Source organism: Rhinopithecus roxellana, chromosome 8, assembly GCF_007565055.1.
Source record: "Rhinopithecus roxellana isolate Shanxi Qingling chromosome 8, ASM756505v1, whole genome shotgun sequence".
NCBI classification, from domain to species: Eukaryota; Metazoa; Chordata; class Mammalia; order Primates; family Cercopithecidae; genus Rhinopithecus; species Rhinopithecus roxellana.
In genome coordinates, this window is record NC_044556.1 from 77,432,427 (window position 1) to 77,459,436 (window position 27,010).

The following is a 27,010-nucleotide window of genomic DNA, read 5'->3' on the forward strand; positions in this document are numbered from 1 at the left end:
GCCTCTGCCTGGCCCCACATCGTCTGGGATGTGAGGAGCGCCTCTGCCCAGCCTGCTGTGCAACCCTCCAAGTGTGACGTGACAGCCTTGTGTGTGATACTTCTGCCCTCCCCAAATTTGAATTTTTGACATTAAAGTTTACTTTTTAATTAAAAGTTTTAAATTGGAGAATAAAAACAAAAAATGAGCCAGGCATGGTAGGTAGCACATGCCTGTAATCCCAGCTAATTGGGAGGCTGAGGCAGGAGAATTGCTTGAACCTGGGAGATGGAGGTTGCAGTGAGCCAAGATCATGCCACTGCACTCCAGCCTGGGTGACAAGAGCAAGACTGTCTCAAAAAACAACAGAGCCCCAGGGCAGTGTTTCTCAACCTGTGCCCCAGCAGCTTCCGAGTCACCTGTTATTTGTCAAAGATACAGATCCCTGCCTCCAACTCTGATTTGTTGAATTAGGATGAGGAAGAGGGGACAGGGCTCAGAAATCTGCACTCTCAGCTGGCACCCCAGTCATCACTTATGCACATGAATGCTTGAGAAATTCTGTTGTAGAACATGGACTTTGGAGTGTCATAGACCTGGGTTCCAGTCCCAGCTCTGCCACAAAGTAGTTGTGTGGTCTGGAGCAATCTCAGCCTCTGTGAAACTCAGTTTCCTCATCTATAAGAAATGGGTTACTACACAAGCTTATTGGTCTTGCTGTGAGTTGATCCTCACAAGACCAATCAAACCATGAGGAAATGTACGCAAAGCACCTCGGAGAGATGGCACCCCCAGTCTAGTGGTAAAGAGAGGGATGCATAGAGGAATACTTTCTCTGGGAGGAAATTGCTGGGAGCGCTGAGCATTGCTCACCCACTGGCCAACACTGACCTGCTCCAAAACAATTCTGACTTTCCACTTCCTCTGGGGGGAGCTCAGTGAAGCTTTCAAAGGTGACTAGGTCCTTTCCCATACTCAGGTGTGAGCCATCCCAAGTTCCAAGTTGGGGTCAGGTGTTGTAAACAAAATATAATACAATTTTGACTCCCTCCACACCTCCAGCTGAGCCCTCCATCCACTGCCCCACCTGCCATTTCCCCTCCATGTGACATTCCCAGATCCCTCACTGGGTGGCAGGCCCAGTCTGAACGGCCTCTTGGCAAACTACGGTTCTGCCAAGGTCCCTGGGACCTTTAGCCTCAAAGTCAGGAGTTTCCAAGTCCTTCCTTCTCTGGCTCTCCCAGTCTGGCCATCCAAAGAAATGCCAGAGCTTTTAAAAAGTTTCGGCCATTGGTAATGGGTTAGTCCACTCCGGAAACATTCCCCAACTCTGCTGAGAGCTTGCCAGGCGACTTGGTGACGTGCTGCTCTCAGCGCATACAATGGGCATGGGAGAACAATGCCGAGGAGAAAAACATCCCGCCCGCGTGTCCCTGGGCTCACATCCTCCTAGGACCCCGCCCCAACATGGGGGGGCGAGGGAGGGTAGAGAGAGGGGCTAGAGGACAACTGTGAGAGCAAGCAAGGGAGGGGAAGAGGAGGAGCTCACCCAAATTTCCCCGCTTGGCTGCATTCTGAACCAGTTGGGTGAGTCAGATTAGAAGTCAAATCTGCTTATTCTGGCTCTCCTGCCAGCCCTGGGGCCACTGCTCACTGCCCCAATGCTGAAACGGATTAAAACCTGAGCTGGCAAATAAAGCAGTTCAGAGTCACTGACCTATGGTGCACAGCATTGGGGCAGGGGTGTGCCTGATAGGAAGCCAAGTGTTGCCACTTAACCAACCATGTGCAAGGAGTTCAAAATCCAAAGCCTCAGTTTCCCCATCCACTGAATTGGGGAAATCGTGCATGCTCTGTCTCCCTCACAGAAGGTGAGGCAACAAGCGCTACTGGGCATGAAAGCATTTTCATAATTACTAAAAACATTAGCCAGGTGCAGTGGCTCATGCCTATAATTGCAACACTTTGGGAGGCTGAGGCAGGTGGATCACTTGAGGTCAGGAGTTCGAGAACAGGCTGACCAACATGGTGAAACCCTGTTTCTACTAAAAATGCAAAATTAGCCAGGTGTGGTGACACGCACCTGTAATCCCAGCTACTTGGGAGGCTGAGGCAGGAGAATTGCTTGAACATGGGAGGCGGAGGTTACAGTGAGCTGAGATCGTACCATTGCATTCCAGCCTAGGCAACAAGAGTGAAACTCCATCTCAAAAAATAAAAACAAACAAACAAAAACCCAAATAATTATTTTAAAAATTACTTGGTCACCAAGTGGTGTCATTACCCTGACAAAGCCACTGGGGGAGGTCACAGTCAGGAATTAGAAAGCATGGCCCTTTTCAACCCAGGCAGCTTGCAACTTAAACCTCAAAAAGACTTAAGACACTGAAAACCTAGATACAAGAGTGTAGACTAGGCTGGGTGTGGTGGCTCACGCCTGTAATCCTTCCACTTTGGGAGGCCAAGGTGGGTGAACTGCCTGAGCTAAGGAGTTCAAGACTAGCCTGGGCAACATAGTGAAACCCCATCTCTACTAAAATACAAAAAATTAGCGGGGTGTGGTGGCGGGTGCCTGTAAGTCCCACCTACTTGAGAGGCTGAGGCAGAAGAATTGCTTCAATCCAGGAGATGGAGGTGGCAGTGAGCCAAGATACCACCACCACACTCCAGCCTGGGTGACAGAGCGAGACTCTGTCTCCAAAAAAAAAAAAAAAAGAGTGTAGACTATAGACAGCTAGAATTTCTAGACTGTCTGGCTTGGGGTAAGTCTGGTTGGGGGTTGGGAGAATGCTTGGGAAATTGACTGAGAAGTGGTCACTGTTTCTATGCTAAGCTCTGGTTTTTACTTAGGTTGTAGGTATTCGGGTGGCCTTTCAGGCAATGGAGGTTATGAGGGCACTAAGGCCCCTGTGGACCCCTTGGCACCAGCATTGGCATAGGCCCACTTGCTACCACAGAACTGAGCACATATGGGAGTATTCACAGGGCTGATCAAGGAAGGCTTCCTGGAGGAAGGGAGTTTGAGGCATGTTTGAAAGAAGAAGAGGGGGGATTATAAAACACGAAAGTGACAGCAGACACTTTTATGTAAAATCCAGGAGCAAGAATGAGACTCTGAGGGCATCCAGGGCCCACCTTCATTGTAGGGACAGAAGCATCAAGGTCTCAGCCGGGTGAGGGAGTTTGCCCAAGGCGCAGTGACTGAAACTGGAACTGGTGCTGCAGGGAGCTGGAAGGAAGGAAGGAAGTCCAAACAGAGGGAACATGGACAGACTCAGGCACAGGGGCTTGAGGGAGGAGGTGCCCTCAGGGAAAATGGGTCCTTGGTCTAGTAGCAAGATTGCAGAGTATGCAGAGAAGTCAGAGCCAGGGTACAAGGGGCTTAGGCACCTTGCTGGCGAGGAGGCTCAACCCTTAGTGGTTACAGTGGGACAGTCAGCGGGATGTCCTGAAGCCTCTCTGGAGGCCCTCTGCAGCCCAGGAACACCTAGGGGTGGAGGTTGGGGAGTAGAGTTTGGAATCACCTTAGAAACAAGATTGGCTGTATCCCGTGACTGTAAATGAGCACTTGAGTCTGAAGTCTAAGCTCAGGACAGCGGGGGGGGGGGGGCCCCGAGGTGCCTGCTGCTGCATGTTAGGGAAGGGGGAGAGCCGACCAGGCAAGGGTGGGTTCCAGCAAGTTCCTGATGCAGCAGACATTTCATGTTCATATTTTCATTCACAGCTATGAGCCTAGCAGTAAGGCCCAACTCAGTTTATGAGGCTTGCAAACCAGGTACTGCAGGGGCTGAGGAAGGGCAGTGGAGGGAGGTGGAAGGAGCAAGTCATCTGGGCAGCTGTTTACAATCTCTGGGATAATCTCTACCACATCTGTGAAATGCAGATACCAAAGCCCACTTCAAAGCCATTGTTATTTCTGCAACCGATGTCTCTCTCCTTTACCAGGCTGTGAATTCCTTGAGGATAGAACACTCTTTATTTATTTCTGAATCTCTAGTGTTTCACAGAGTGGTCTAAGCCAAGGAGATTTTTTTTTTTTTTTTTTTTTTTTGAGACAAGGTTTGCTCTGTTGCCCAGGCTCGAGTGCAGTGGTGCAATTAGAGCTAACTGCAGCCCAAACTCGTGGGCTCAAGCGCTCTTCCTGCCTCAGCTTCCAGAGTAGCTGGGACTACAGGCATGCACCACCATGCCTGGCTACTTTTTAAGTATTTTGTAGAAACAAGGTCTTGCTATATTGCCCAGCCTGGTTTCGAACTCCTTGCCTCAAGTAATCCTCCCGCTTTAGCCTCCCAAAGCACTGGGATTACAGGTGTGAGTCACTGGACCTGGACCCAAGGAGTTTTTTTTTCTTTGTTTTTTCAGATAGTCTCGCTCTGTTGCCTGGGCTAGAGGGCAGTGGCACCATCTCAGCTCACTGCAACCTGTCTCCCGGTTCAAGCGATTCTCATGCCTCAGCCTCCTGAGTAGCTGGGATTACAAGTGCATGCCACCACGCCCGGCTAATTTTTGTATTTTTAATAGAAACAGGGTTTTACCATGTTGGCCAGACTGGTCTTGAACTCCTGACCTCAGGTGATCCACCTGCCTCGGCCTCTCAAAGTGCTGGGATTACAGGCATGAGCCACCGTGCCTGGCTTCCAAAAGTTTTAATAAATGTCTCTTAACTTTTAAAAAGTTTTAAAATTTAGGTAATGTTTGTTAAGTTCATTGCCTTTTGCCTAACATCTATATCTGTTAGAGTAAGTGACACCAGAATTCCCAAACTCTAATGGCATTTTGGGAAGACAGGTAGTTCTCTATACACAGAAAGGGTTTTATTCACTTGTGTGCCCCACGGAACCATTCCTCCTTTTAGTAAGAAACCTTTGGCTCCTGGTCACAGCCCTCACAGTGAAACAGAGAAGGCAGGTGATGCCTGCTTCTACCCTCAGGGAAAGATGACGTAACAACAGCTTACACTGTGTAGTGCTTTTTTTTTTGTTTGAGACGGAGTCTCGCTCTGTCGCCCAGGCTGGAGTGCAGTGGCCAGATCTCAGCTCACTGCAAGCTCCGCCTCCTGGGTTTATGCCATTCTCCTGCCTCAGCCTCCCGAGTAGCTGGGACTACAAGCGCCCGCCACCTCGCCCGGCTAGTTTTTTGTATTTTTTTTTTTTTTTTTTTTTTTTTTTTTTTTTTTTTTTTTTTTTGAGACGGAGTCTCGCTCTGTCACCCAGGCTGGAGTGCAGTGGCCGGATCTCAGCTCACTGCAAGCTCCGCCTCCCGGGTTCACGCCATTCTCCTGTCTCAGCCTCCCGGGTAGCTGGGACTACAGGCGCCGCCACGTCGCCCGGCTAGTTTTTTGTAGTTTTTAGTAGAGACGGGGTTTCACCATGTTAGCCAGGATGGTCTCGATCTCCTGACCTCGTGATCCGCCCGTCTCGGCCTCCCAGAGTGCTGGGATTACAGGCTTGAGCCACCGCGCCCGACCTGTGTAGTGCTTTCTACATGACCAGTAAATTCTTCTTCTTCCTCTTCTTCCTCTTCCTCTTCTTCCTCCTCTTTCTCTTCCTCTTCCTTTTCTTCCTCTCCTTCTTCCTCTTCTTCCTTTTTTCCTCTTCTTCCTCTTCTTCTCCTTCCTTTTTTTTTTTTTTTTTTTTTTTTTTGTTTGAGACAGAATCTTGCTCTGTTGCCTAAGCTGGAGTGCAGTGGCACAATCTTGGCTCACCACAGCCTCTGCCTCCCAGGTTCAAGTGATTCTCCTGCCTCAGCCTCCCGGGTAGCTGGGATTACAGGCATGCACCACCACGCCTGGCTAATTTTTGTATTTTTAGTAGAGACAGCATTTCACTATGTTGGCCAGGCTGGTCTCGAATTCCTGACCTCATGAGCTGCTCACCTTGACCTCCCAAAGTGCTAGGATTACAGGCGTGAGCCACTGTGCCTGGGCTCTGTGTGCTTTTCATGTACTAATTCATTTAATCCACACTCATCCTACGATCACCCCATTTTGCAGGTGGGGAAACTGAGGCAGAGAGAAGCCATGCTATGTGGCTAAGGTCATACAACTAGGAGGTGTGAAATCACAGGTGGCTGAAGGCACCCACTCAAGCCATCTGCCCAAGGCAGAAAACAGTACTGAGCCCTAACCTCTGGCCCCATCCCCTGTTCCCCAACTTGGCCCTCCTACTCTCATCAACTCCAAAGTTAAGAATCCCAGATTGAGGGCTGGGAATGGTGGTTCATGACTGTAATCCCAGCACTTTGGGAGGCTGAGGCAGGTGGATCACTTGAGGCCAGGAGTTCAAGGCCAACCTGGTCAACATGGCAAAACCCCATCTCCACTAAAAACACAAAAATTAACTGGATGTGGTAGCACATGCCTATAATCCCAGCTACTTGGGAGGCTGAGGCATGAGAATCGCTTGAACCCAGAAGGCAGAGGTTGTAGTGAGCCAAGATCATACCACTGCACTCCAGGCAACAGAGTGAGACTGTGTCTCAAAAAAAAAAAAAAAAAAAAAAAAAAAAAAACTCCAGATTAGTTCATTCCCACACCCCAGACTCAGTCCCAGGTCCTGAAAAGCCAAGTCTGGCCTCAAAGCCAGTGACAGGACTGAGAGGATACCCCTGGCATCCTGGAATCCAAGGAGAAGGGTGTTTGCAAGCCCAGAATCATGCTTTGCCACATTCGTCTGGCTTCTCTGAGGAATGTCTCATCTGCCAGTTACACTTTGCTACTCCACACAGCAAAAAAGAAAGATCCAAGGAATAGGGTCAGGCCAGGTGCAGATCTGGCTGCTGCCTCCTCAGGAACCTGGCAAGACGTACCAGAGGCAGTGGTGCCCCTGGAATTCCCAAGTGGTTTCCCAGTCTGGGGAACAAAGCGCTTACTACCTCAAGAGGCAGCAGATTTCACTTTGAGTGACACCTGACCCAGTGCCATTTATCATAAATTCTCTTTCCATGTTTACTTCCCCAGCTACGTTTAAAGCTCCCATGGAGAAAAACTCTGGGCTGAGGTCATTTTAAAAGTCTTGCAAAATATTTTAAGTAGGATGTTCTTAATACATTCTTGCTGATTGAGATCTTATCAAGAGTGAAGAATGCAAGAAATAAAAGCATATGATCTTCCACTTTACTTCCAGGAGGGAGACAGCTGGAATTCCTGCTTGTGGAGAAGTGGGTGGGAGTGTGCAGAGTGAGGATGTGAAACTTACTTACCTAGCACTCTGGGTCAGGCCCCTCCTGAATATTCTTTCTTTCTTTTTTTTTTGAGACAGGGTCTCACTCTGTCACCCAGGCTAGAGTGCAGTGGCGTGATCTCGGCTCACTGCAGCCTCTGCCTCCTGGGTTCCAACAATTCTCCTGTCTCAGCCTCCCAAGTAGCTGGGATTACAAGTGTCCACCACCACACTCGGCTAATTTTTGTATTTTTAGTAGAGACGGGGCGTCACCATGTTGGCCAGGCTGGTCTCGAACTCCTGGCCTCAAGTGATTCACCCACCTCGGCCTCCAAAAGGGCTGGGATTACAGGTATAAGCCACCGCGCCCGGCTTGAATATTCATTCTTAAATCCTCACAACCTTGTGAAACAGGTGTTATCACTATCTCCATTTTACAGAAAGGGAAACTGAGGCACAAAGCAGTTAAGGAACATTCCCAACGTGACACAGCTTGCAAGCCGTAGAGCTGGGATTTGAATCCAAGTCTGTGTGATTTTGGAGCCTGTGTGATATTTCCCTGGTTGTGGAAGATTCCTTCTCCCAAGGAACCTAGGACTCAGCCAATCCCTCCTCCAGGGAAAACATGAGGACATTAAAACATTTTATTGTTCTCGAAGAAAAAAAAAAAAAACTTGGCAAATTTTAATAGAATGACTAATGGACAACTGTCTTTCCCCCAAGTAGCTGAGACCTTAAGAAGCTGAGAGGAATAAAAGATTACATCCTAGCCGCCTCTGAGACGCTGAGTTCCTGGGAGTGGGGTCTAAGTCAGAGTCAAGTTTGTATCCTGGGTACTTGACTGAAAACAGAGCCCGGCACAGAGTCTGGAACCATCTGGTGGATAATGAGTAAATTAGGGAGGGAGGAGCTCTGGAGGAGACAGGAAGATGAGGAACTGGGCTAGAAGTTTCTAGTCCAGAAAGGGGCAAGCAGGAGTGCTGACCACACGCAGGAGGGCAGCGGGGATCCTCCCTGCCATGCCCTGTCCATGCTTCAGCTCTCCATGTTTGCGTCACATCACCAGGAAGGCCCATGGGTGCAGGAGCAAGGGTTGATGCTTGGCATTGAGAACACACCTCAGGATCTGGAGGCTTGGGTGATTCAAGGGAGAGGCTGCAAAATCTCCTTCCTTAGAGAAGAGGCTGGGTCAGATTATTGATCTCTGGATTTCACTGTTACTCAGGGCCGCCCACTGAGTAATACCTAGTGCCCCCAAGGGGCACTGAGAGAAGGAAAAAGAAGCAAGAGGAAGGGAGAGGAGAAAACAAGGGAGGAAGTGGAAGTGGCCATGTGGCACCTGCAATCTCATCAAAGCTACCCTTGGCCCCACCCGTCCTGTCTGGGAGAATTGGCACACACTCGCCTGCAGTCTGGGCACTGACCATCAGCAATGATGCCAGCCACCGGGCATCGACAGCTAGGGTGGGAGCAGGGCCCCAGTGCCCAATGACTGCCTTTAGTTGGCAGATGGCAGGAGGTTATGAGGGTCCAGAAGAGGGGCTGGGTGATGGCAGGGGGCACTTGGTGGGGTGGGGGATAGTGACTTTTGCCCAACCCCCAGGTGCCTACTGGCTGCCTGTCAGACAATGCTTTTAAGTGACCAGAAGGCAAGGATTTCCCAGTCCCTGGAAACCAGATGCCCATCCTCCATGCAAACAACTGAGGTGGGATGTCCATGCCAGCGCTGACACCTGCCCGGAGGCAGCTGCTCAGGTAGGCTGACCTGGGTTGGAACTGACAGTCCACCTTACTCCCTGTGTGGCCACGCAGGTTACCTAAGTGTAGAGCCTCTGTGGCCCTCCCTGGGATTAGGATGACAGTCCCTCTCACAGCAACACAGGAGAGCAGGTGCTTCCCTTCTCCCTTCCCCCCACACTTGCTGCTGCTCTACTACCACATGGGAGATCCTTCCTCTCCCTGCCCCAGCATCGTCCTCATAGGGACTGACATCTCCTATTTGACCCTCTGAGCCTTTAAAAACACAGGCCAGTGGCTTCCCATCTCAGAACAAAATCCAGAACCCCCACCACAGCCCACAAGCACCCGCATGACTGAGCGGTTCTCAACCCTGGCTACACGTTAGGGTCATCTGTATCAATCTGAGCTGGGGCCAGATGGCAGCGCATCTTAAACACTTCCCAGGTGGATCTAATGGGCAGAGCCACTGCTCCACATGATCCAGCCCTCCTGCCATGCTGCCTGGCTCACTCTGCCCTGGCCTCACTGCCTCTCACTCATTCTCAAGCATGTTCACCTCAGGGTCTTTGTTGGAATACTCTGTCCCTGACAGTCCACCTGGCCCCCTTACACAACTTAGCTCACTTTTTTTTTTTTTGGTACAGGGTCTCGCTCTATTGCCCAGGCTGGATGGTAGTGGCATGATCACTGCTCACTGCAGCTCGACCTGGGTTCAGGTGATCCTCCTACCTCAGCCTCCTGAGTAGCTGAGACTACAGGCATGAGCCATCATGCCTAGCTAATATTTTTTTTTAATAGAGATAGGGTCTCGCTATGTTGTCCAGGCTGATCTCAAACTCTTGGGCTCAAGCGATCTACCTGCCTTGGCTTCCCAAAGTGCCAGAATTATAGGTGTGAGCCACCACGCCCAGCCCATAGCTCACTTCTGATGGAGAGGTCCCTCCCTGACCAGGCAGTTCCCCACCCTATGCCATCACATTCTTTCCCCTCAACCCTGCCCCTGCTTTATTCTGTCTCATCACACTTATGACCCCTTGATATGCCTGTTGATTTGGATAACGTCTTACACCCGCCACTGGAACATAAGCTTTATGAGAATAGGGGTTGTCCATCTTGTTCACAGCTGTATGTCAGTGCCTAGCACAGCACCAGGTGCACAGCGGGCTCTTGATAAAACCTGTTGTAATCAAGGCCATCTCTGCCGGCAGGTCTGAGCTTCTGGAAGGTGGGGGTGGAATGTCATGTATCTTGGTGTCCTGGCATCTAGCACAGGGCCAGGCATGGAGGTGGCTGTGGCCAATTCATGGTGCTGACGGTTTGCTCTGGAGATAAAGGGGCTCAATGGGGGTGCTGTAGAGTGTCACGGCCAAAAGCAAAGGTCTGAGCAGAGATAGAGGTGGGGAGATGGCCCAAATTAGGCTGGGATGCTTCAAGGAGGGAGGAAAGGAGCAGGCCTGCAATAGTGCCTGACACTTGGCTGGCCCAGGGGGCCTAGCAGGGTAGAGGAGTGGTAGCCTATTAGACATCAGCCCTGACCACTGGACCCAGACAGTAGGGGAAGGGTGAGTGGGAGCCCACAGGAGGGTGAGGCAGGGGAGAGCCAGCTCCAGATCCCACCGGGGTATAGGATGATGTGGGCAGTGCCAAGCACGGGAGCTGGTATCACCCCCACCCTGTAGAGTTCAGCAAATAGCACATTGTGTCTGAAGCTGCAGGGCTGCTGCATGCCTCAAATGCCCCTGCCAAGTTGCCATGGTGGAGGGGAAGGCATCTGCACCCTGGATATTCCTGACCTGTCTCAGAAGCAGGCAGATGGCAAAAGTGAGGCCAGACAGGGAAATGACTTGCAAAAGGCTGCTTTGGGCCGGGACTTCCTGCAGAATGGGGCCGCCTCCTGTTTTTGAGAGTCACCAGCATAAGGAAATGATTGCAGGGGTGCCCAGGAAACCGACACTCCAGGACACTGGGTTGTGTTGTAGCTTAGCCTGGTCCCTGGGAGCCCAGTGGCAGCTCATGGCCAAAATCAGTCGGCCCCTCTTCATGCCCGAACCCAGCTTCCTTTTCTGGAGCCATCACTTTTTGAGCACCAACCCTATCCAAGGCGTGGTGTGGGCCTGTCCAGCTGAGTTCCACAACCCCAGGCTGGCCCGCACCCCCAGCCCTGGCAGCCTTCTAGGGCAGAAGCTCAGAGTGCCTGACGTCAGAAGCCCCTAGGTGTGTGCCTCCACCGCAGGGCCACAGCTGCAGCAACAAGAATGGCTGCCCCCAGCAACTCCTAAAGATGCAGAGCCTCGCCGGGCCACCTCTGCCTGCCACAAGGGTGGCCTTGCAAAGTGCTCCTCAAGGCAGCATCTGCCCATGTCCTTCCTTGTGTGTTTTCCTCCCTTCAGGGCCTCTGCACTGTCTCCACCTAACCCTCCTCACGCCTCCCACTCCTTGAAGACCACAGGGCTGGGGGCAGACATCTGGGATTCTAATTTGGTATGTGACCCCAGGCTACCCCTGGGAGGCTCATGTTCTCATCTGCAAAGTGGGGAGAAAGGGGGGTTTCCATGAGGATTCAGTGAGACAATGCCTGGGCACAGGGCTGCCTGGCACCCAGCAGGGAGCTTAATAAATGTCTGGTTTCCAATTCCCACCAATGCATTTCCCAGCCCTTCTCCTCCCCTCAAGCACTAATTGTCTGAGTTACAATCCTACTTTGGTGTCTGGCTGCCTACAAGCAAAGTGAGGAGGTCTCGTTGGGTAGAACTGACGCTGGGCTGAGAATGGAGCCCTGGCCCGCCCCTTATTTCCAGAGCCTTGGGAGACATCATCAGCCTCAGCATGAGCTTCCTCCTCTGGAAAGCAGCCACCCTCTCCAGTAACTGCAAACCATGCCGGCAAACTGCAAAGTGCTTAAGGCCAGGCATGAGGACAGGTCACGAGGCAGGGCTTGGGGCCTGGCATTCTCAGAGTGGTCTCGGGAAGAACAAACCTGGATACCGAATTGGACAACAGCAGGATTCTGAGCACCTTGGGAGCTGTGTGTGATGTGGGCGGGGGTGGCGTCCAGATCAAAGATGGGGAGGTGGTCTAGGCAGCAGCAGGAGGTGTATTCGAGGTCTGCAGTAATGCTTGCAGGGCCTGAATTACAGCAAGGCTCACACCCTCATCCTGCTACCCTGGTCTTGGCCATCTCCCATGTCAACCCCATCTTGATCCTGCCTCCCTCCCTCCCCAGAAGCCAGGGGGCCATTTGGTGCTGGGAACACAGGCATCAGCTGCACGGCCAGACCCCAGACCCCTGTCCAGGAGTCCCTCTTTGCTCTCCTGGCCAGCCCCACCCCACAGGCACCAACTTGGGCCAATGCTAGGCCACAGGTCAGACTCCCAGGCCTGGGGCTCCTCTGCCTACCCACAACCACCACTGATGTTCCTCAGCAAAAGCCAACTTCTTGCTCCGAACGCAGCAGCACCCAGGATACAGCAGGGTGAATGCTAGGCACCTGTCCCACAGCCTGGGGTGAGGTGGAGGTCAGAGATACACACAAATCAAACTCTCTCCTCACTTTATATATATATATATATACACACAACACACACACACACATGCACACAAGCACGCCCCACCCACACTCATTAGGCCTGGAGAGGGGCCTTCGGTTCTCCATCTTTGGCATCAATCTATCAAAATCAGCTTTTCTGTATGAGACCGCTTGCTCCTTTCTGTACAACATGAATTAAATATATTATCTGTCTCTGCGCTGAGTCACAGGATATTCACAGTACCGTGGGGAGGAGTGGAGGGTGGGGGCTTGAGGTGGGCAGGGCAGTGGGCCTGGGTAGAAAGGTGAGGCTAGCCTCCCCTTGGCCTGTGCCATTCAGGATCAGTCCAGTGTTGAGGAGACCTGGGGGATACAGAGGGGAGCCTTCTTCAGGGGCCCTGGACCCCCAGGCTCCAGGCCCCCGGAGGCAAGTGTCTCAGCATCACAGCCTGCTCCTGGTCCACATTCCTCTACCTCAGATGGTGGCATCTACACCTTTCCCTGTCGTGGCTGCCCTCTGGGGTGGCAGGGGCTCGGGAAAGCTGGTATTGGGATCAGGTGGACACGAGCCACAAGGGCCGGGAAGGAGGGATGGGGAGGCTGTGCAACCCTCCGGGAGCTGAGGTCAGCCCGGTACCAGTGTCAGGGTGACTCTGCATATCTGGGTGCCGTCCCCAGGACCCTGACCAGGCCTGGCTAATCAGAGCCCCAGGATGGTAAGATAAGCAGGAGCCACCTGGGGATGGGGTGGACAGGCAGGAGCCGATCACAGCTCCAAGAGCAGTGAGCACGCTACCACCTGCCAATTTAAGGCAACTCCATTCAGACTGGTGAGCTGGGTGGGGGCTGGCTGAGGTGGCAGGCATGCAACTGGCGGACCCAGGCCACCTCTGGACATAGCTGCTCAGCCGGCGCTGCTCAGCCACGGTTCAAGCCAGAGGGAGTCGGGGGAATGAGGGTGGGGTAGGGCTGATGGAAAGAAAGGGGACCACTACTCCTTCTGTTGCTGTGGGACACCTGCCAGGTAGGGCAGGCTTTGGCACACATGTGGGCACCTAGGATTCCAGGGTCCCAGAGAGCATGCCATGTCTCTTCTTGCTCTCAGAAGGGAAAAAGATGAAACATCTGTGGGCTCCAAGGGGCCAGAAAAGGGGACTACCAAACTGGCCCTAGGCAGGCCCCCGGGGGAGGAGGGTAAACCCTGTATCCAGGGCACAGTGCCCATCCTGGTGCCTTAATTCTCTCGCCCATGTGCATCCCACGCAGGTGCCCAAACACTTCAGGGTGGGAGAGGGTACAAGGTCCCCCCTCCTTCTCATGTCCTCTCAGGGAAGCAGCTCATGCCAGCCCCGACGTGGGTAATGGAGGGGTTGGTATGCAGGTGAGGACTACTGGGGAGGCACGTGGGAAGCACAGAGAAGAAACAGCCGTGGCCAGCAGGGCTGCCAAACGGTCTTCTGGGCTGGCTGTCAGCCCTTGTTCTTCAGTCCTCTGAGGGCCACACAGGTTCCATCCTACCCGAATTTGTGGTCCATGTGATCTCTTGTCCCTTGGGCCACGGCAGGGTGGGCATGGCTCAGAAGATGCTCTGCCGCCTGTTCTTCCCTCGTCCTGGAGAATGGAGGAGGTGAGGCTGCAGGGAGGAGGCTGGGCCAAGGTGTACCCCAGACCAGCAGGGATAGTCGCTGTCCCCCAGAGCTGCTCTGACAGAGCAAGCAAGGGCATGCACGCAGGAGCAGGTCTGACCTGGTGTCAAATCCCATCTCTGCTACTTACTAGCTGCATGTCTTGTGATTTAACCTCCCAGAGCCTCAGTTTCATTGACTATGAAATGGGGAACAGTAGTAGTACCAACTTCAAGGGGTGTTTTAAGGATTAAAGGAGAGGATGCATGGGAAGCATTTGTCAATGTCCAAGGCCATTGACTGTTCTAGGAACAAAGTACCGTTCTCCCAGGATGGAATCTGATTAGAGAGCTCAGAGTTTGCAGAGCGAATGCACCAGAGACAGCATGCCTCTTTGCCAGGGCTACTGCCAAACACAATGTCCTGTCTGGGGTGAGGGTTGAAGAGGGAAGAGCTGGAAGAGGAAGCCTAGGCAGGAGAAACCAACCCTTTCTCTGCTCCCTAAAGACTCCAAAGGGAATAAAGTGGCGGGGGGACCACGGGAGTCCCCACTGGGGAGGGGTAGCCTGTCCTGGCTTCCACTAACAAGGGAAGGGCTCCAGGAGAGCACAAGCCCCTACCTGGCTGCTGGAAGGCCAAGCCTCGGTAGCCTGGGTCCTTCTGGAGCTGGATCTCTTTCAGGGAGAAGATGGAGGCAGCTGGGGGAGAGAAGGACATGATGGGGAGAGAGCTGGGTGGAACCAGACCAACCGAGCCCTGGAGGCAGCATCTCATTTCCACTGTTTGCCCCCTCAGTTTGCAGTGAGAACCCCAGCAGGGGAGGCCAGGTGCCCAGGGCTGCTCAGCTGGGCCTGGGGCCTCTGGCCTCTTTGTTCTGGTTCTTCTACCCACACTCACCACCCCCTTTCCTTGGTTCTGGGTGACCCTGCTCCCTGCCCCAACAACACTCACTGTCTTCAAGCTGGTGCACACGCTCTCCCAAAGACCGGAAGTAGGGGTGACTCAGGGCAGTCTCTGCTGACATGCGACTCTTGGATTCATACTGAAAGGCACAAGGTGGGGCTATTGGGCCCTGGCTGGGGGGCTGCAGGGAACCCTCTGGGCAGCAGGACTCCTGTGCTGGTTAGAGCACCAAGGTGGGTGGGGCTTAAGACTAACAGGAGAAGCCCTAGGTCAGCCTCCAGCCCCTACCACAAATCCAACCTCAAGCCATCTCAAGACTCAAGGGAAGGCTCCCTGGTCTCCAGCCACCAGGAAAAACCAGAAATGAAACTTGAGGACAGTGACCTTCTCTTGGGATAGAAATACAGATGCAAACCAACTATGATTAGAAGGAGAACATCCATAATAGGAAGGGTTGTGCCGATAACGACCCTTCATCATCTGCCTTAGAAGACAGGCACCACACTAAGTGTGTCCCGTCAGCTCAGTGTATCCTCACTGCCAGCTTATAAAATAGGAATTAATCCCACTTTGCAGCGGAAGAAACTGAGACATGGAGGAGCTCTGTAACTTGCCCAGAGCTACACAGCTAGTAACGGTTTGGGCTCGCAGTGCAGAAACTCCAGAGGATGTGTATGGAGGCCAGTGCTCCCCTGGGCCTTGGGGTGGAGAGTACAGGGAAGATGTTTCAAAGACGTGTGAGCACATGAGCCACAGAAGTTGGGGCGTAGGCCTAGCATGGGGCACGGGGACTTCGGCTCTTTGGCTGCCTCTCCCTGGGCCCCGCCGGGAGGTCACTCACCGGGAGCAGGCTGCTTAGGAGGTGGATGCCATCCGTATCCAACCTGCAAGGAGAAGGCGCGGACACAGGCTGTGCCTGAGCGGGGGTGGGAGAGCCAGGGCCACAGCAGGAGGGGCGGTGCGGGCGCCGGGGCTACCTGGGCGCGTGGTTGATGAGCGGCTGCGGGAGGTAGCGGGGGAAGCTGTAGGTGCGGAACTCGGAGAAGGCGGTCACGCCGGGCCACGTCTCTTCTGTGGGGGTCCCTGGGGAGACGAGAGAGGGTGGGGAGGGCCTGCGTGAGGCCCAGGGCCAAGGCCGACTTGAAAGGGATGCAACGTAGGAGGTGGGAGCAAAGATGGCCGAGGCCACGGGGGTCCCCGCCCCGGAGAGAACTAGGCTAGCCGCTCCTCCCCGTCCCACTCGACGCCTGGGCTGGACGGAGTTCCGGCGCCCCCTGGTGGTGAGAGGGACGGAGCAGCGGGAGACTGACCCAGGAGGCGGAAGATGAGGTGCAGCTCCTCCTTGACTGTGGAGCCCGGGAAGAGGGGCCTCCCTGTGGCCATCTCGTAGTGGATGCAGCCCACGCCCCTGCGGGGAGCAAGGGGCAGGGGCGGCATCAGGCAGGGGCGGCCGCCCTTCCTAGGGCTGCTCCACCAGGGCACCAACGACGACCTGCCACAGGTGGCTGCAGGGGTCGTGGCTCTGGCGGCGGAGGGGTGGCCCAGGGCAGTGGAGGCTCCTAGAACTGCCCAGCCCCACTACAGCCCCTCTCTGGGGGCTTCCCTGGGCTCGGGAAAGCTGCGACCTCTCCCCTTTCGCTCTGTGAGGTTTGGGTCTGTGCAGCCAGCGCCCATGTGGCAATTCTCTCAGCAGTGTTGTCTCAAACTCTCTCCACTGTGTGCCCCACTGGAAGAGAGAAGTACATAAATCCATTCTCCTGGGGAACCTCGGGGCGGAGTCACAGCAGCCATTCATCACCACTGGCGGCTTGGCTTGCAATTTGGGCTGATTTTTCATTTTACACCAAATCATACGCTTGTTCATTTTAACATAAAAATAGTACTTCTCTTTCAAAATTTTCACTGCGACTGATGCTTGGGGAAGATTCATCGTATTTACTATAGGGGCCCTCCTGGACCCTCTGAGTCTCTGGTAACCTCCCACAGGCCCCTGGGGGAGGATTTCAAATGCACAGCCTTGGAGGGTCTATTTAAGCCAGGGAAACCCTAACCGATTCTATTTCAGACTTAGTTTTTTAACATCCAGTTCAGCAGGATGTCACATGGCTTTTAGGCAAAGGAAGTTAGGAAGTTCTTCCCCGAGGCCCTTGGGGCAGCAAAAGAGAGTCTGGAGGTGTGGCCAGGCCTGTCCTCCCCTCCTCGGTCCGCACAGTGCTCACTCACCACATATCAATGGGGGTGGAGTATTCTGTGGATCCCAGCAGCACATCGGGGGGCCTGTACCACAGGGTCACCACCTCATTGGAGTAGGTCTTTGTGGGCACTGACTTGGCCCTGGCCAGTCCTGGGGGCAGACATGTCACTGGACCTCTGTCCACAGGTGCTGTGGGGTTGACTGCTATGCCCTCCCCCACTGCTCCCACACCTTGAGGCACCCCAGTGGCATCAGACCCAAACCCTAGCCCCAGCCTCACCGAAGTCGGCCAGCTTCAGCTCCCCCTTCTCGTTGATGAGCAGGTTCTGGGGCTTCAGGTCTCGGTGCAGGATCTTGCGGTGGTGACAGTAGGCAAGGCCCCGGAGCAGCTGGAACATGAAAATCTGGGAGAGGGGGAAGAGAAATGTGAGGTGGAAGGTGGCCCTGAGCCTCTGCTCCAAGGCTGGGACCAGGATGGGGGCAGGGGTTTGGCAGTGAGGTCAGCACAAGCCCCTCATTCTCCTGCCTACCCTGCAGCCCCCATCCTGGGCCCACCCACACCAGGGAGTCCCATCCAGAGGGGAGGACACCAGGGATGCAGAGGAGACAGTGAGTGTAGGGGAGACCAGAGAAGTCTCAGTCAGGGGAACGGGGGTCAGGATGCCTGCCTATGTGGAGACGTATGTGATTGATCCTTTTTTTTTTTTCTTTTTCTTTTAGAGACAGCGTTTTACTCTGTCACCCAGGCTGGAATGCAGTGGCATGATCATGGCTCACTGTGGCCTCAACCTCCCGGGTTCAAGTGGTCCTCCTGCCTCAGCCTCTCAAGCAGCTAGGACTATGGGTGCACGCTACTGTGCCAGGCTAGTTTTCCAATTTTTAGTAGAGATGAGGTCTTGCCATGTTGCCCAGGCTGGTCTCAAACTCCTGGGTTTAAGCCATCTTCCTGCCCTGGCCTCCCAGTGCTGGGATTATAGGCATGGGCCAACACACCCAGCCTTGATTCTTTAACAAACACCAGGAGAGGTCATTCATAACCCCCAGTTTCCCCAGAAGCCTCCCTGCATTCCGGCAGGTAGCTGACACTCCCATTTGACGGATGGGGAAACTGATGTTCAGAGTTGGGAGTGGATTTTATACCAACAGCTAGACAGTGGCAGAGAGTGTGTGTCTGTTCCTGGGGTAAAGTGCTCAACCCAGTTCCTAGACTCGTTGATGGCACTGCCCTCTCCCTCTTTCCCAGGTGGGAAGGTGTGAGCCACCCCAGCAACCGGATCCCTGGCGGTGAGAGTGGGTCCCCGCACTGGGCTTCTGAACAGGTGGCTGCCAAGATGGGGGGACCCTGCCCCCGAGGCCTCACCTTGACGTTGTGCATGCTCATGAGGTTCCCACAGTGATCCAGATACTGCTTCAGGTCACTGTCCTAGAACACAGAGCGTGACTCAGTCCTGCCCCATGGCCAGAAGCCCAGACACAGGCTGAGGAGAGGAAGCCCCTCCCTGGGAAGGGCTCACGCCCACTAGTGGGACAGGTCCCTGGCTTGAGCCACCCCTAAGCCTGAGCTCTTGGTCCACTCCTGCAAGGGAGCATCTGAGAACCTGATTCCAGAACAAGGCCTGGTTCGCCCTCATCCCACCTCCCCCACTTCCTCAGCTTCCCACTCCCCTACCCACACCCTGTTTCTACCACAAGAGGGAGAGGCTGCCAGCCCCAGCCCGACTCTCACCAGGTACTCAAACACCAAGGTGAGGGACCGATCTGTGTGGATGAGGTCATGCAGGGTCACAATATTGGCGTGCTTCAGGTTCTTCAGCAGAGACACTGTGGGGAGATAAGCCTGCCTGGGTCCCTAGGACCCCATGTATCCCCATACCCTCTTTTCTTGGGGTCAGCTCCAGGAGTCCCACTCCAGCAATGACCCTCCACCCCCAGCTCCTACCAGGGCGCAGGCTGGTGAACCCCTCCTCCTGAAGCCTCAGGGGGAGTGTGGGAGCCTAGGACACGGTACCCTCTCGGATGGCAGTGCAGGGCGCTCCCTCCTCATGCTCCAGCCGGATCTCTTTCAGAGCCACGAGGTTCTCCGTCAGTTTGCTGCGCCCTTTGAAGACTGTGGCATAGGTGCCCTGGGATGGAGGGCCGCAGTGGCCCCAGGCACATTCAGGTGCTGCTGGCCTCTGCCCAGTGTCTCCCCATTTGTGCCTCTGCCTGGGCTATGACTGGGGCCTGAGTGCCCTTCCTCCCTTCACTGACATGCTGTTTCCTCCAAAGCCTACTTCCTCCAGGAAGCATCCCTAATGACCCCCAGTTGGAGTGAATCCGTCCTTCCTCTAAGCCCCAGCACGCCGTGTGCCCCTCTATGATAACACCAGGTTTTTTCTTCCTTATATGATGCTGATGTTTACACAGAGGTCACCTCTTTGGGCTCCTGGAGGGAAAGGGCTGTGTGTTCCCCTCTCTATAAACCTTCACCCACCCCAGGCCTCTGCACAGTGACAACAGAAATACTTAAGTGATATAGCACTTCCTATGTGCCAGGCATCGTCTGCGTGCTGTACATAACCTGCCCAATCCTCGCAATAACCCTATGTGATAGGACAGTTACTATCTCATTGGACAGAGGAAGAAACTGAGGCACACAGAGAGGTCATGTAACTCACCAAAGGTCACAGAGCTAGTAAATGGTGGAGGTAGGTTTTGAACCCAGGCAAGAAGGACTTGAAGAAGAAAAAAAAAAGACTGGATTCTGCCCAGGGCCATGGCTACTCTATCCTCACTCCCTCCTTCAGGATCTCAGCCCACTTCAACCCCTGCCAAAGGCTAGGCCAGAGTGCACAGCCAAGACTGTGCATGTCTATGGGGCAGGGGCCATGAGAGGGCCAACCAGAGAGGGCCGACCAGAGAGGGCCGACCAGGGAGGTCTGCCCCTCCTCCAAGCCACCCTGCCTGGCTATTTGGAGAAGACCAAAGCCAGCGTCTTACCTCTCCCAGTTTGTCCAGTTTCACGTATGTTTCCAGTTTCCCAAAGCCAATGTCTGACTGAGAGGGAGAGACACAGAATGCCATGAGCTTGAAGGCCTTAGCAGCTCCAGAGACATGACACCTCCCCCAAATCCAGCCTCTGGGAGGGAAGGGATGAGACCCCATGGTGGAAGGGGCTCGTTTTCCCTTTATCCCTGTGATAAAGGACAGAGCTCATGGAAGTGTGAGTTTCTTCCTCCCAGGACAGCCAAGAGTGTGGAGCCCAGGGCTGTGGCACCTGGGATTGTTGCACATCTTGGCTACCTGTGTCTCCGACTGAGACCACAAGCTCCTCCAGAGTGAATGCTGCCTTTTTTCCCGTTTTACCTTGAGTGTCCAGTTCAGAACCCACCTACCTGATGGTGTGTCTCATCAGCACACTTCTAGCTCAGGTGTATCCAACCCTTAACAAGACGGATTTCTGGACCCCCTAGCCGGAGAGGCTGATTCTATAGGTGTTTGGAGGGGTCCTAGAGTCTGTGTTTTGTAAGATGTCCCAAACAGCTCTGATAGGCAGCTAGGACTGGAAGGCACATGCCAACTGGCCTATTGATCTTAACCATGTGGAGATCGTGGGACCTAGTGTAGGCTTAGAGTCCCATTCTAGCCCAAGTGGGACTCATCTAGGAAATGGATGATGTAGGAGGACGAGCTAGTTGAATGCACTCAAGCCAGCAGGTGGCGCCAGAGGCCCAGGAATCTTCCTGGAAACACCATATAGGCCTCTCACCTGGGAGGCCTGTGCTGGGGAGGGCGTATCACCCCACCTTGTGTCCTCTGACCCTCTTGGGACTCACCAGGGAGGCCCGGCGGGACATGCGGCTGGGCGGCTTGGGCAGATCTGGGCTCTCCATCTGTAGCTTCTGTAGGAATTCCTGGGGCAGGCGGATATCCATGGGCAGAGAGAGCCTCTTGCTGACGTCCTGTGGTGACAGGGATGAGATGGGGACACCACTGTTGGCTTCAGGGTAGCTAGGGCTGTGGGGCCCCAGACTCTCACTCTGGACCTAGCGTTCCCTACGGAACAACCATTCAGAGCCCAATCACAGGCTGTGACCCCAAGCTCACAGCTGCTCCCAGTGTGTGCTCAAGACATACACATGAACACCCGGGGCTGCTGTGTGACCTTAGCACAACCAGGTCACTCTCCGCCTCTCTGGGCCACAGTATCACCATCTGTGCAACATGAATCTCATGCCCTTACAGGCACCGATTCTGTAAGTATATTTTTTTCGTATATTTGGGCCTATGTGTGTGGATCAAATAGTCAAATTGTCTAGCCCTTGCTAAGTTCAGGAATGTTCTAAGTTCTTGGCATAGATTAACCCATTTAATCCATGATGACCATTTTAAAGACAAGGAGACCATGGTGCACAGAGGTTGAGTAACTTGCTCAAAGTCACAGAGCTAATGAATGGCAGAGCTGGAATTTGAACTCACAAAGTCTGGCTGTAAGGCAGCTGCCCTCCTGTGCACACCCCTGTGCATGCATCCTGCCACCTTCCGGGGCAGAGCTCCAGAGGCCCTCACCTCCATGGAGAAGCGGCGCTGGTTCTGCCGCCGCTGGAACTGCACACCGGGGGACAACTGCCCCGGCTCCTCCCCGCTGTCCGTTGGGGAGAAGGTACTGCACTCCTGTGGGGGGTCTCTGCCAAGAGGACCGAGCTGCAAGTCTAAGAGGAACAGGCATCAGCTCCCCTCCCTGCCTGAGAGGAGGGTAGCTCCCCCCTCCCCCAGCCCTGTGCTCCTCTCCTAAGGCCAGTGGGGAAGGGGTGGGCAGAGAGGGGAAGGAGGTGCCTGGGGAGTGTCTGGTAGGTGGGAGAGGTGCTGGGTGGACCCAGACCTCTCACCCTCGTTCCGCCGGTTGTGGAGCTGGTTGAATTGCTCTGTGAATTCAGCCAAGGACTCTTCGATGGTCTCAGTGCGGGGCACTGACAGGGAGAAACGGCGCTTAAAGTTCTTCATCTTGTTCATGATCATGAGGGACCGGGCAGCCAGGTCCTGAGATGGGAGGTGTGAGAAGAGCAGGTGAAATGAACAAGGCAACCAGTCTGGGTCTCCACCCACTGGGAATTCAGCTCTCTCTTTCCATCAAGTTCTGTCGACCTGTATGCCGCCATCACTGGGAGCCAGGGTTGTGTCTTCTCCAAAGTTTGACCCCCCTGAGGGTGGGTGTTCACCCTCTTCTTCCCAGTTACCCTCTTCCTCCCAGCAACTCTCAGCACTGCCCCCATCTCCCACCAACAACCCACCCGGCCACACCCCGTGCAGTTCTCTATGGACCACTTAGTCCAGCAAAGTACTGGTCATAATAGCAGGCATGATGTGCAAAGAGGATCCTGAAGGTCCCCCAGACCTGAGCCCTTTAGCTGCTAGAGGTCTAGAGAGTTCTGGGGGAAGGGTTGGGGTGGCAGGGAGGGTGCCAGAACCGGGCAGTCATTGGGCCAGGAGAAATTTACCAACTTGTGTCCAAGGGCTTGAATGTGTCAACAGCCAGTAAATCTTACTGACCAAGGCCCATAAACTGAATGTCAGCTTGGCCAACACCCTTGGGACATGATTGGGTTCAAACCTCATTTCACCTCTGATACTGACACATGAAGGTCCCTGCTCTGGCACACCCCAGGAGGCAAGAGGGGAAAAGGAGGAGGGAAGGGAAGAGTGCATCAGAGCTGGCCAGCTGCATCGCCTCTCCAGCTGAAATATGGGAGGTCAAGAGCAGTGGAAGGTCTCAGGGCAAACACAGAAGCTTGCCAGAAATACAAGTCGAGCCCTAGGGAAGATGAGGCCTGATCTCTGCTGGCCTCTTCCCATGCCAGAGCCCGCCAAGCAGGCAGGGTATCCCCTACCGAGAACACCATGGACGAGCAGTGTGAGCTTTCTGCCCACCCCCACGGCCCTGTCCCCAACCATGAAAGCTTTCTTCTTCAGGCTCTCCAGCTCCTCGTGCCCTCTGGCCTTAGGGGAGGAGCACAGGGCTGGGGGAGGGGGGCTACCCTCCTTTCCCTCAGGGCAGAGAGGCAGGGAGGGGAGCTGATGTCTGTCCTTCTTAGACTTGCAGCTCGGTCCTCTTGGCAGAGACACCCCCATAGAGGACGCCCTGCTGGCTACCCAATGAGACCCATGCAACTGCTTCTTCCTGCAGACCCTCCTTTCTCCCTCCTGCCCTGAAAACCCAGAGCAGCACTGTCCCACCTCCCCTCCACTTCCCTTCATGGTTTCCTACACCCTCAGTGCAGCCGCCTGTCATCCTGCTCTGCACACACTGCCCTTGAGGCCTCACAAGGGCTTCTGCCCATGCCAGCAAGAAGGCACCACGGGGTGAGCCCTGTGATGGGCCGTGCTGCACCCACTCCCAGCTGTTACCCATGCACCAGGCACAGCCCACTCCTGGAGGATGCTCAGCCCTGCCACTGGCCAGCACCTGGTTGCCAAGGCGACCAGGCCTTTCCCGAATCCTCCTGGTTTAAGGGATTATGGGTCAGTAACATGTTGGCTTTGCTTAATGATCACATCCTTCTGTCCTCAGCCAGCCTGGAAAGGGTCCTCTGTCTGGCAGCGCATGCTCCTGGCTGCCCCCAAACACAGCTCAGTGGTTGCCCTCCAGTCGCCCTGATCCCAGCCGAGATTCATGGCTGGGTATGAACAGGCTCTCCATTTCTTCAGCAAGCTGGCATCTCTCAGAGTGGAGGCCTTGGGTCTGCAGTGCTAGGAAGGTCCATCTCTCAGTGGGCCCTGAAGTCTCACTCAGTTCCACTCAACAAACGAACTGGCCAGGCATGGTGGCTCATGCCTATAATCCCAGCACTTTGGGAGGCTGAGGCAGGTGGACCACTTGAGGTCAGGAGTTTGAGACCAGCCTGGCCAACATGGCGAAACCCTGTCTCTACTAAAAATACAAAAAAAATTACAAAAAAAAACCCCAAAAAACCCCCCCCCAAAATTAGTGGGGCATGGTGGCATGTGCCTGTGACCCCAGTTACTTGGGAGGCTGAGGCAGGAGAATCGCTTAAACCCTGGAGGTGGAGGTTGCAGTGAGTGGAGATTGCGCCATTGCACTCCAGCCTGGGCGACAGAGCAAGACTCTGTCTCAAAAAACAAACAAACAAACAAAAAAACTGAACACCTAATATGCACCAGCATTGTGCCAGGCATGAGGGTTTCAGAGGCAAGTAAAGGGTGGTCCCTATTCTCAAGGAACTCAGGGGCTAGTGATGCCTCCTTTGATGAGAAGGTAGCTGAAAGCGCTTCCTCTTTGGCTTCCTTGGCAAAGCCCACCAGCCTTGGACTTTCCTGTCTCCCCATCCCTAAACTCCTTCCTGTCAGTCATCTTCAGCTGCTCCTCCATGGCTCTGTGCAATGTCTCAGGTCTGCTGTCTGCAGGACTCTTGCAGATAGGAAGCCTCCAGAGGGCAGTCACCAAGCCTCACACTTGTGTATAGCATCCAGGCCACTGGAGGCTTCTTGATGGTGGCAGGAGGTATGGGTCCTGGTGACAAGAGGACCCAGACACTCCTACCTGGTGACTCCCATTTCCAAGTAAGATAGGAGAGTGGAGATGGCCCTCTGTACAGATCAATTATTTTCTTTTTTCTTTTTTCTTTTTTTTTTTTTTTTTTGAGATAGAGTCTCACTCTGTCACCCAAGCTGGAGTGCAGTGGCATGATCTTGGCTCACTGCAACCTTCCAGGCTCAAGCAATTCTCATGCCTCAGCCTCCCAAGTAGCTGGGATTACAGGCCTGCACCACCACACCCAGCTAATTTTTGTGTTTTCAGTAGAGACAGGGTTTCGCCATGTTGGCCAGGCTGGTCTTGAACTCCTGACCTCAAGTGATCTGCCTGCCTCGGCCTCCCAAAGTGCTAGGATTACAGGCATGAGCCACTGCCACTGCACTCAGCCAACTATTTTCAAAGATAGCTGAGCATTAGAATCACCAGGGAGCATTGTAAAAAAATTCAGATTCCCAGGTCTTACCCTGAGATTCTGGAACTGAGGTTCTGAGAATGGTGTCTGGGAAAATGCATTTGAAAAAACATCTCCAATGATGTACACCTGGAGTTGTGACCAGGAAACATCTAAGGTCCAGGTCAGGGACAATTATCTGCCCAGGCTTCCAGACTACCCTCCTGTGCTGAGGCAGGGGATCCTCAGAGCAGGGGAGGGAAGCAGGAGGCCCCCCACAGGAGAGGAAGTCTCTCTGTCCTGGAAGCTGGCGCATCTGCACGGCACCCACCGATGTCCCCGATGTCCCCGATGTCCCCGTGCTTTGTCATGGTTGTTCTCTGGGGGTGAGGAGAGGCGGCCACTTGGCTCCCTGAGGTCTGAGCTCTGCCAGGAGGGAGACCAGCCACACCCCTTTCTAAAAACAGGGCTTCCCCATAAAACCGTCCTGCAGTCCGGGATTTATGGGATGGCCTGTTGGATTTGCGGCTCAGGAATCTACAAGTAGCAGCCATAAATCTCACACCCTTGCTCTTGATTGTAGGCTGAGGAGAAGGGAGCTCATTAAAAGCCTCCGGGAAGGAGGCCCCCCATTTCTGCAAGACAAAGGAGATTCAGCCCTGAGTCACACCTGCTCTCCTCAAGGTTCAGTGAGGAGCAAGGAGCCACCAGCCTGTGCCTGGGGTGGGGTGAACGGCAGGGAGATGGAGGGAGGGTGAGGCCAGAGGCAGCTGACTGGAGCAAGAATGTGGGGCCAAGCAGTGCAGGTGATGGAGACCAGCTGTTCTCCACCCGCAGGAGAGGAGCCCGAGAGGAAGTGCCTGTCAGTAGCAGGAGGGATGGAGGTCAGATGTAGGATGGACTTCCTGATGGAGGGATGAAGGTCAGATGTAGGATGGACTTCCTGATGGAGGGATGGAGGTCAGATGAAGGATGGACTTCCTGATGGTGACAGGGGAGCAGGCGGTGGGGGTGGTGACCACAGCAGAGTGGATGTCTCTCTCTGCTGGGGACAATCGGGGCATTGAACCCAGCAGGGTCTTGGGTGTGACAGGGCAGACTGGGCAGTGAATAGTCTGTTGTTCCCTAGGTCAAGACACAAGATGCCTCTGTCATTTTTCCCTTGGGAGAGTCAGCTCCTCAGATTTGGGGGTTGAGGGGGAAGGGAGACAGGAAAAAGGCCTGTCACCTTAGTGCTGTCTGCCCCTCACCCCCAAGTGGGGACAGAAGGACTCAGTATGACCAGCCTGAGGCCAGCCCAGGGCCAGGCACAGCACAGCCTTTGTCCCCAGGCCAAGGAGCCATCTGGGGCTGTCCCCGTGCAACTGATGCCAGGGGAAGAGGGCAATGGGCATCCAGGGATGCTGGCCTGGCAGTGGGGGTGGGGGAAGTAGAAGGAGCAGAGTCCCACTGAGGAGCTGCAGGGTGGGCAGGCAGACCCCAGCCAGCCTCCCCTCCCACTTCCCTGCCCAGGTAAGTCATAAAGCTCTCAGCCCGCTCCAGTTGCTTGCTTCCAGGGACACAGCAGCCAGCCCAGAACTTCCTGCTGGTGCCAGAGCCATGAGTGGCACAGAAGGAGGAAGGAGAAGCCAGGCTGGGAGGAAAGCCAGCAGTTGCCAGAGGCCACTGTGCACCCAGTGAGCAGGGCTGGCCTCCCAGAATGTTAGCAGGGGAAGACGCTCACACACCCTCCATCCCCATCCCTTGCCCAGTGAAGATGCTGAGGCTCCGAGAGGGGAAATGACTTGCTGGAGATCATGCAGCAGTTTCCTGGTTGTTGCGAAGTGCACAAACGTGACCTTGTTGCTCCTTTCTTCTCCTGCCTGGAGCCCTCCCCACCCTTGCCCCTTCCCTGTGGCCTAGGCTTGACTGTTTTCTCCCACTCTGAATTGCATGCCAAACAAACCCAAACTCTGGTGCT

General features: G+C 54.3%; 1 protein-coding gene across 3 annotated transcripts in view; it reads right to left on the reverse strand.

Moving 5' to 3' along the window:
* Positions 1–12,581: 12,581 nt before the first annotated feature.
* Positions 12,582–27,010, reverse strand: part of CDK18 (cyclin dependent kinase 18) — a 28,247-nt gene continuing 13,818 nt past the window's right edge. The window contains exons 2-16 of one of the 3 annotated variants that reach the window (XM_010362467.2): positions 21,997–22,147; positions 21,587–21,819; positions 20,944–21,069; positions 20,108–20,164; positions 19,137–19,251; positions 18,855–18,949; positions 18,489–18,551; positions 17,409–17,532; positions 17,158–17,278; positions 16,245–16,342; positions 15,912–16,017; positions 15,776–15,818; positions 14,983–15,073; positions 14,652–14,729; positions 12,582–14,017 (exon numbers count right to left, since the gene is read on the reverse strand). In XM_010362467.2, the coding sequence (XP_010360769.1) occupies positions 13,983–14,017; positions 14,652–14,729; positions 14,983–15,073; positions 15,776–15,818; positions 15,912–16,017; positions 16,245–16,342; positions 17,158–17,278; positions 17,409–17,532; positions 18,489–18,551; positions 18,855–18,949; positions 19,137–19,251; positions 20,108–20,164; positions 20,944–21,069; positions 21,587–21,819; positions 21,997–22,126 (1,515 nt within the window). In that variant the 5' untranslated portion in view covers positions 22,127–22,147 and the 3' untranslated portion in view covers positions 12,582–13,982. The remainder of the gene's footprint in view (positions 14,018–14,651; positions 14,730–14,982; positions 15,074–15,775; positions 15,819–15,911; positions 16,018–16,244; positions 16,343–17,157; positions 17,279–17,408; positions 17,533–18,488; positions 18,552–18,854; positions 18,950–19,136; positions 19,252–20,107; positions 20,165–20,943; positions 21,070–21,586; positions 21,820–21,996; positions 22,148–27,010) is intronic. The other 2 variants (XM_030936870.1, XM_030936871.1) reach the window with 2 other exon arrangements.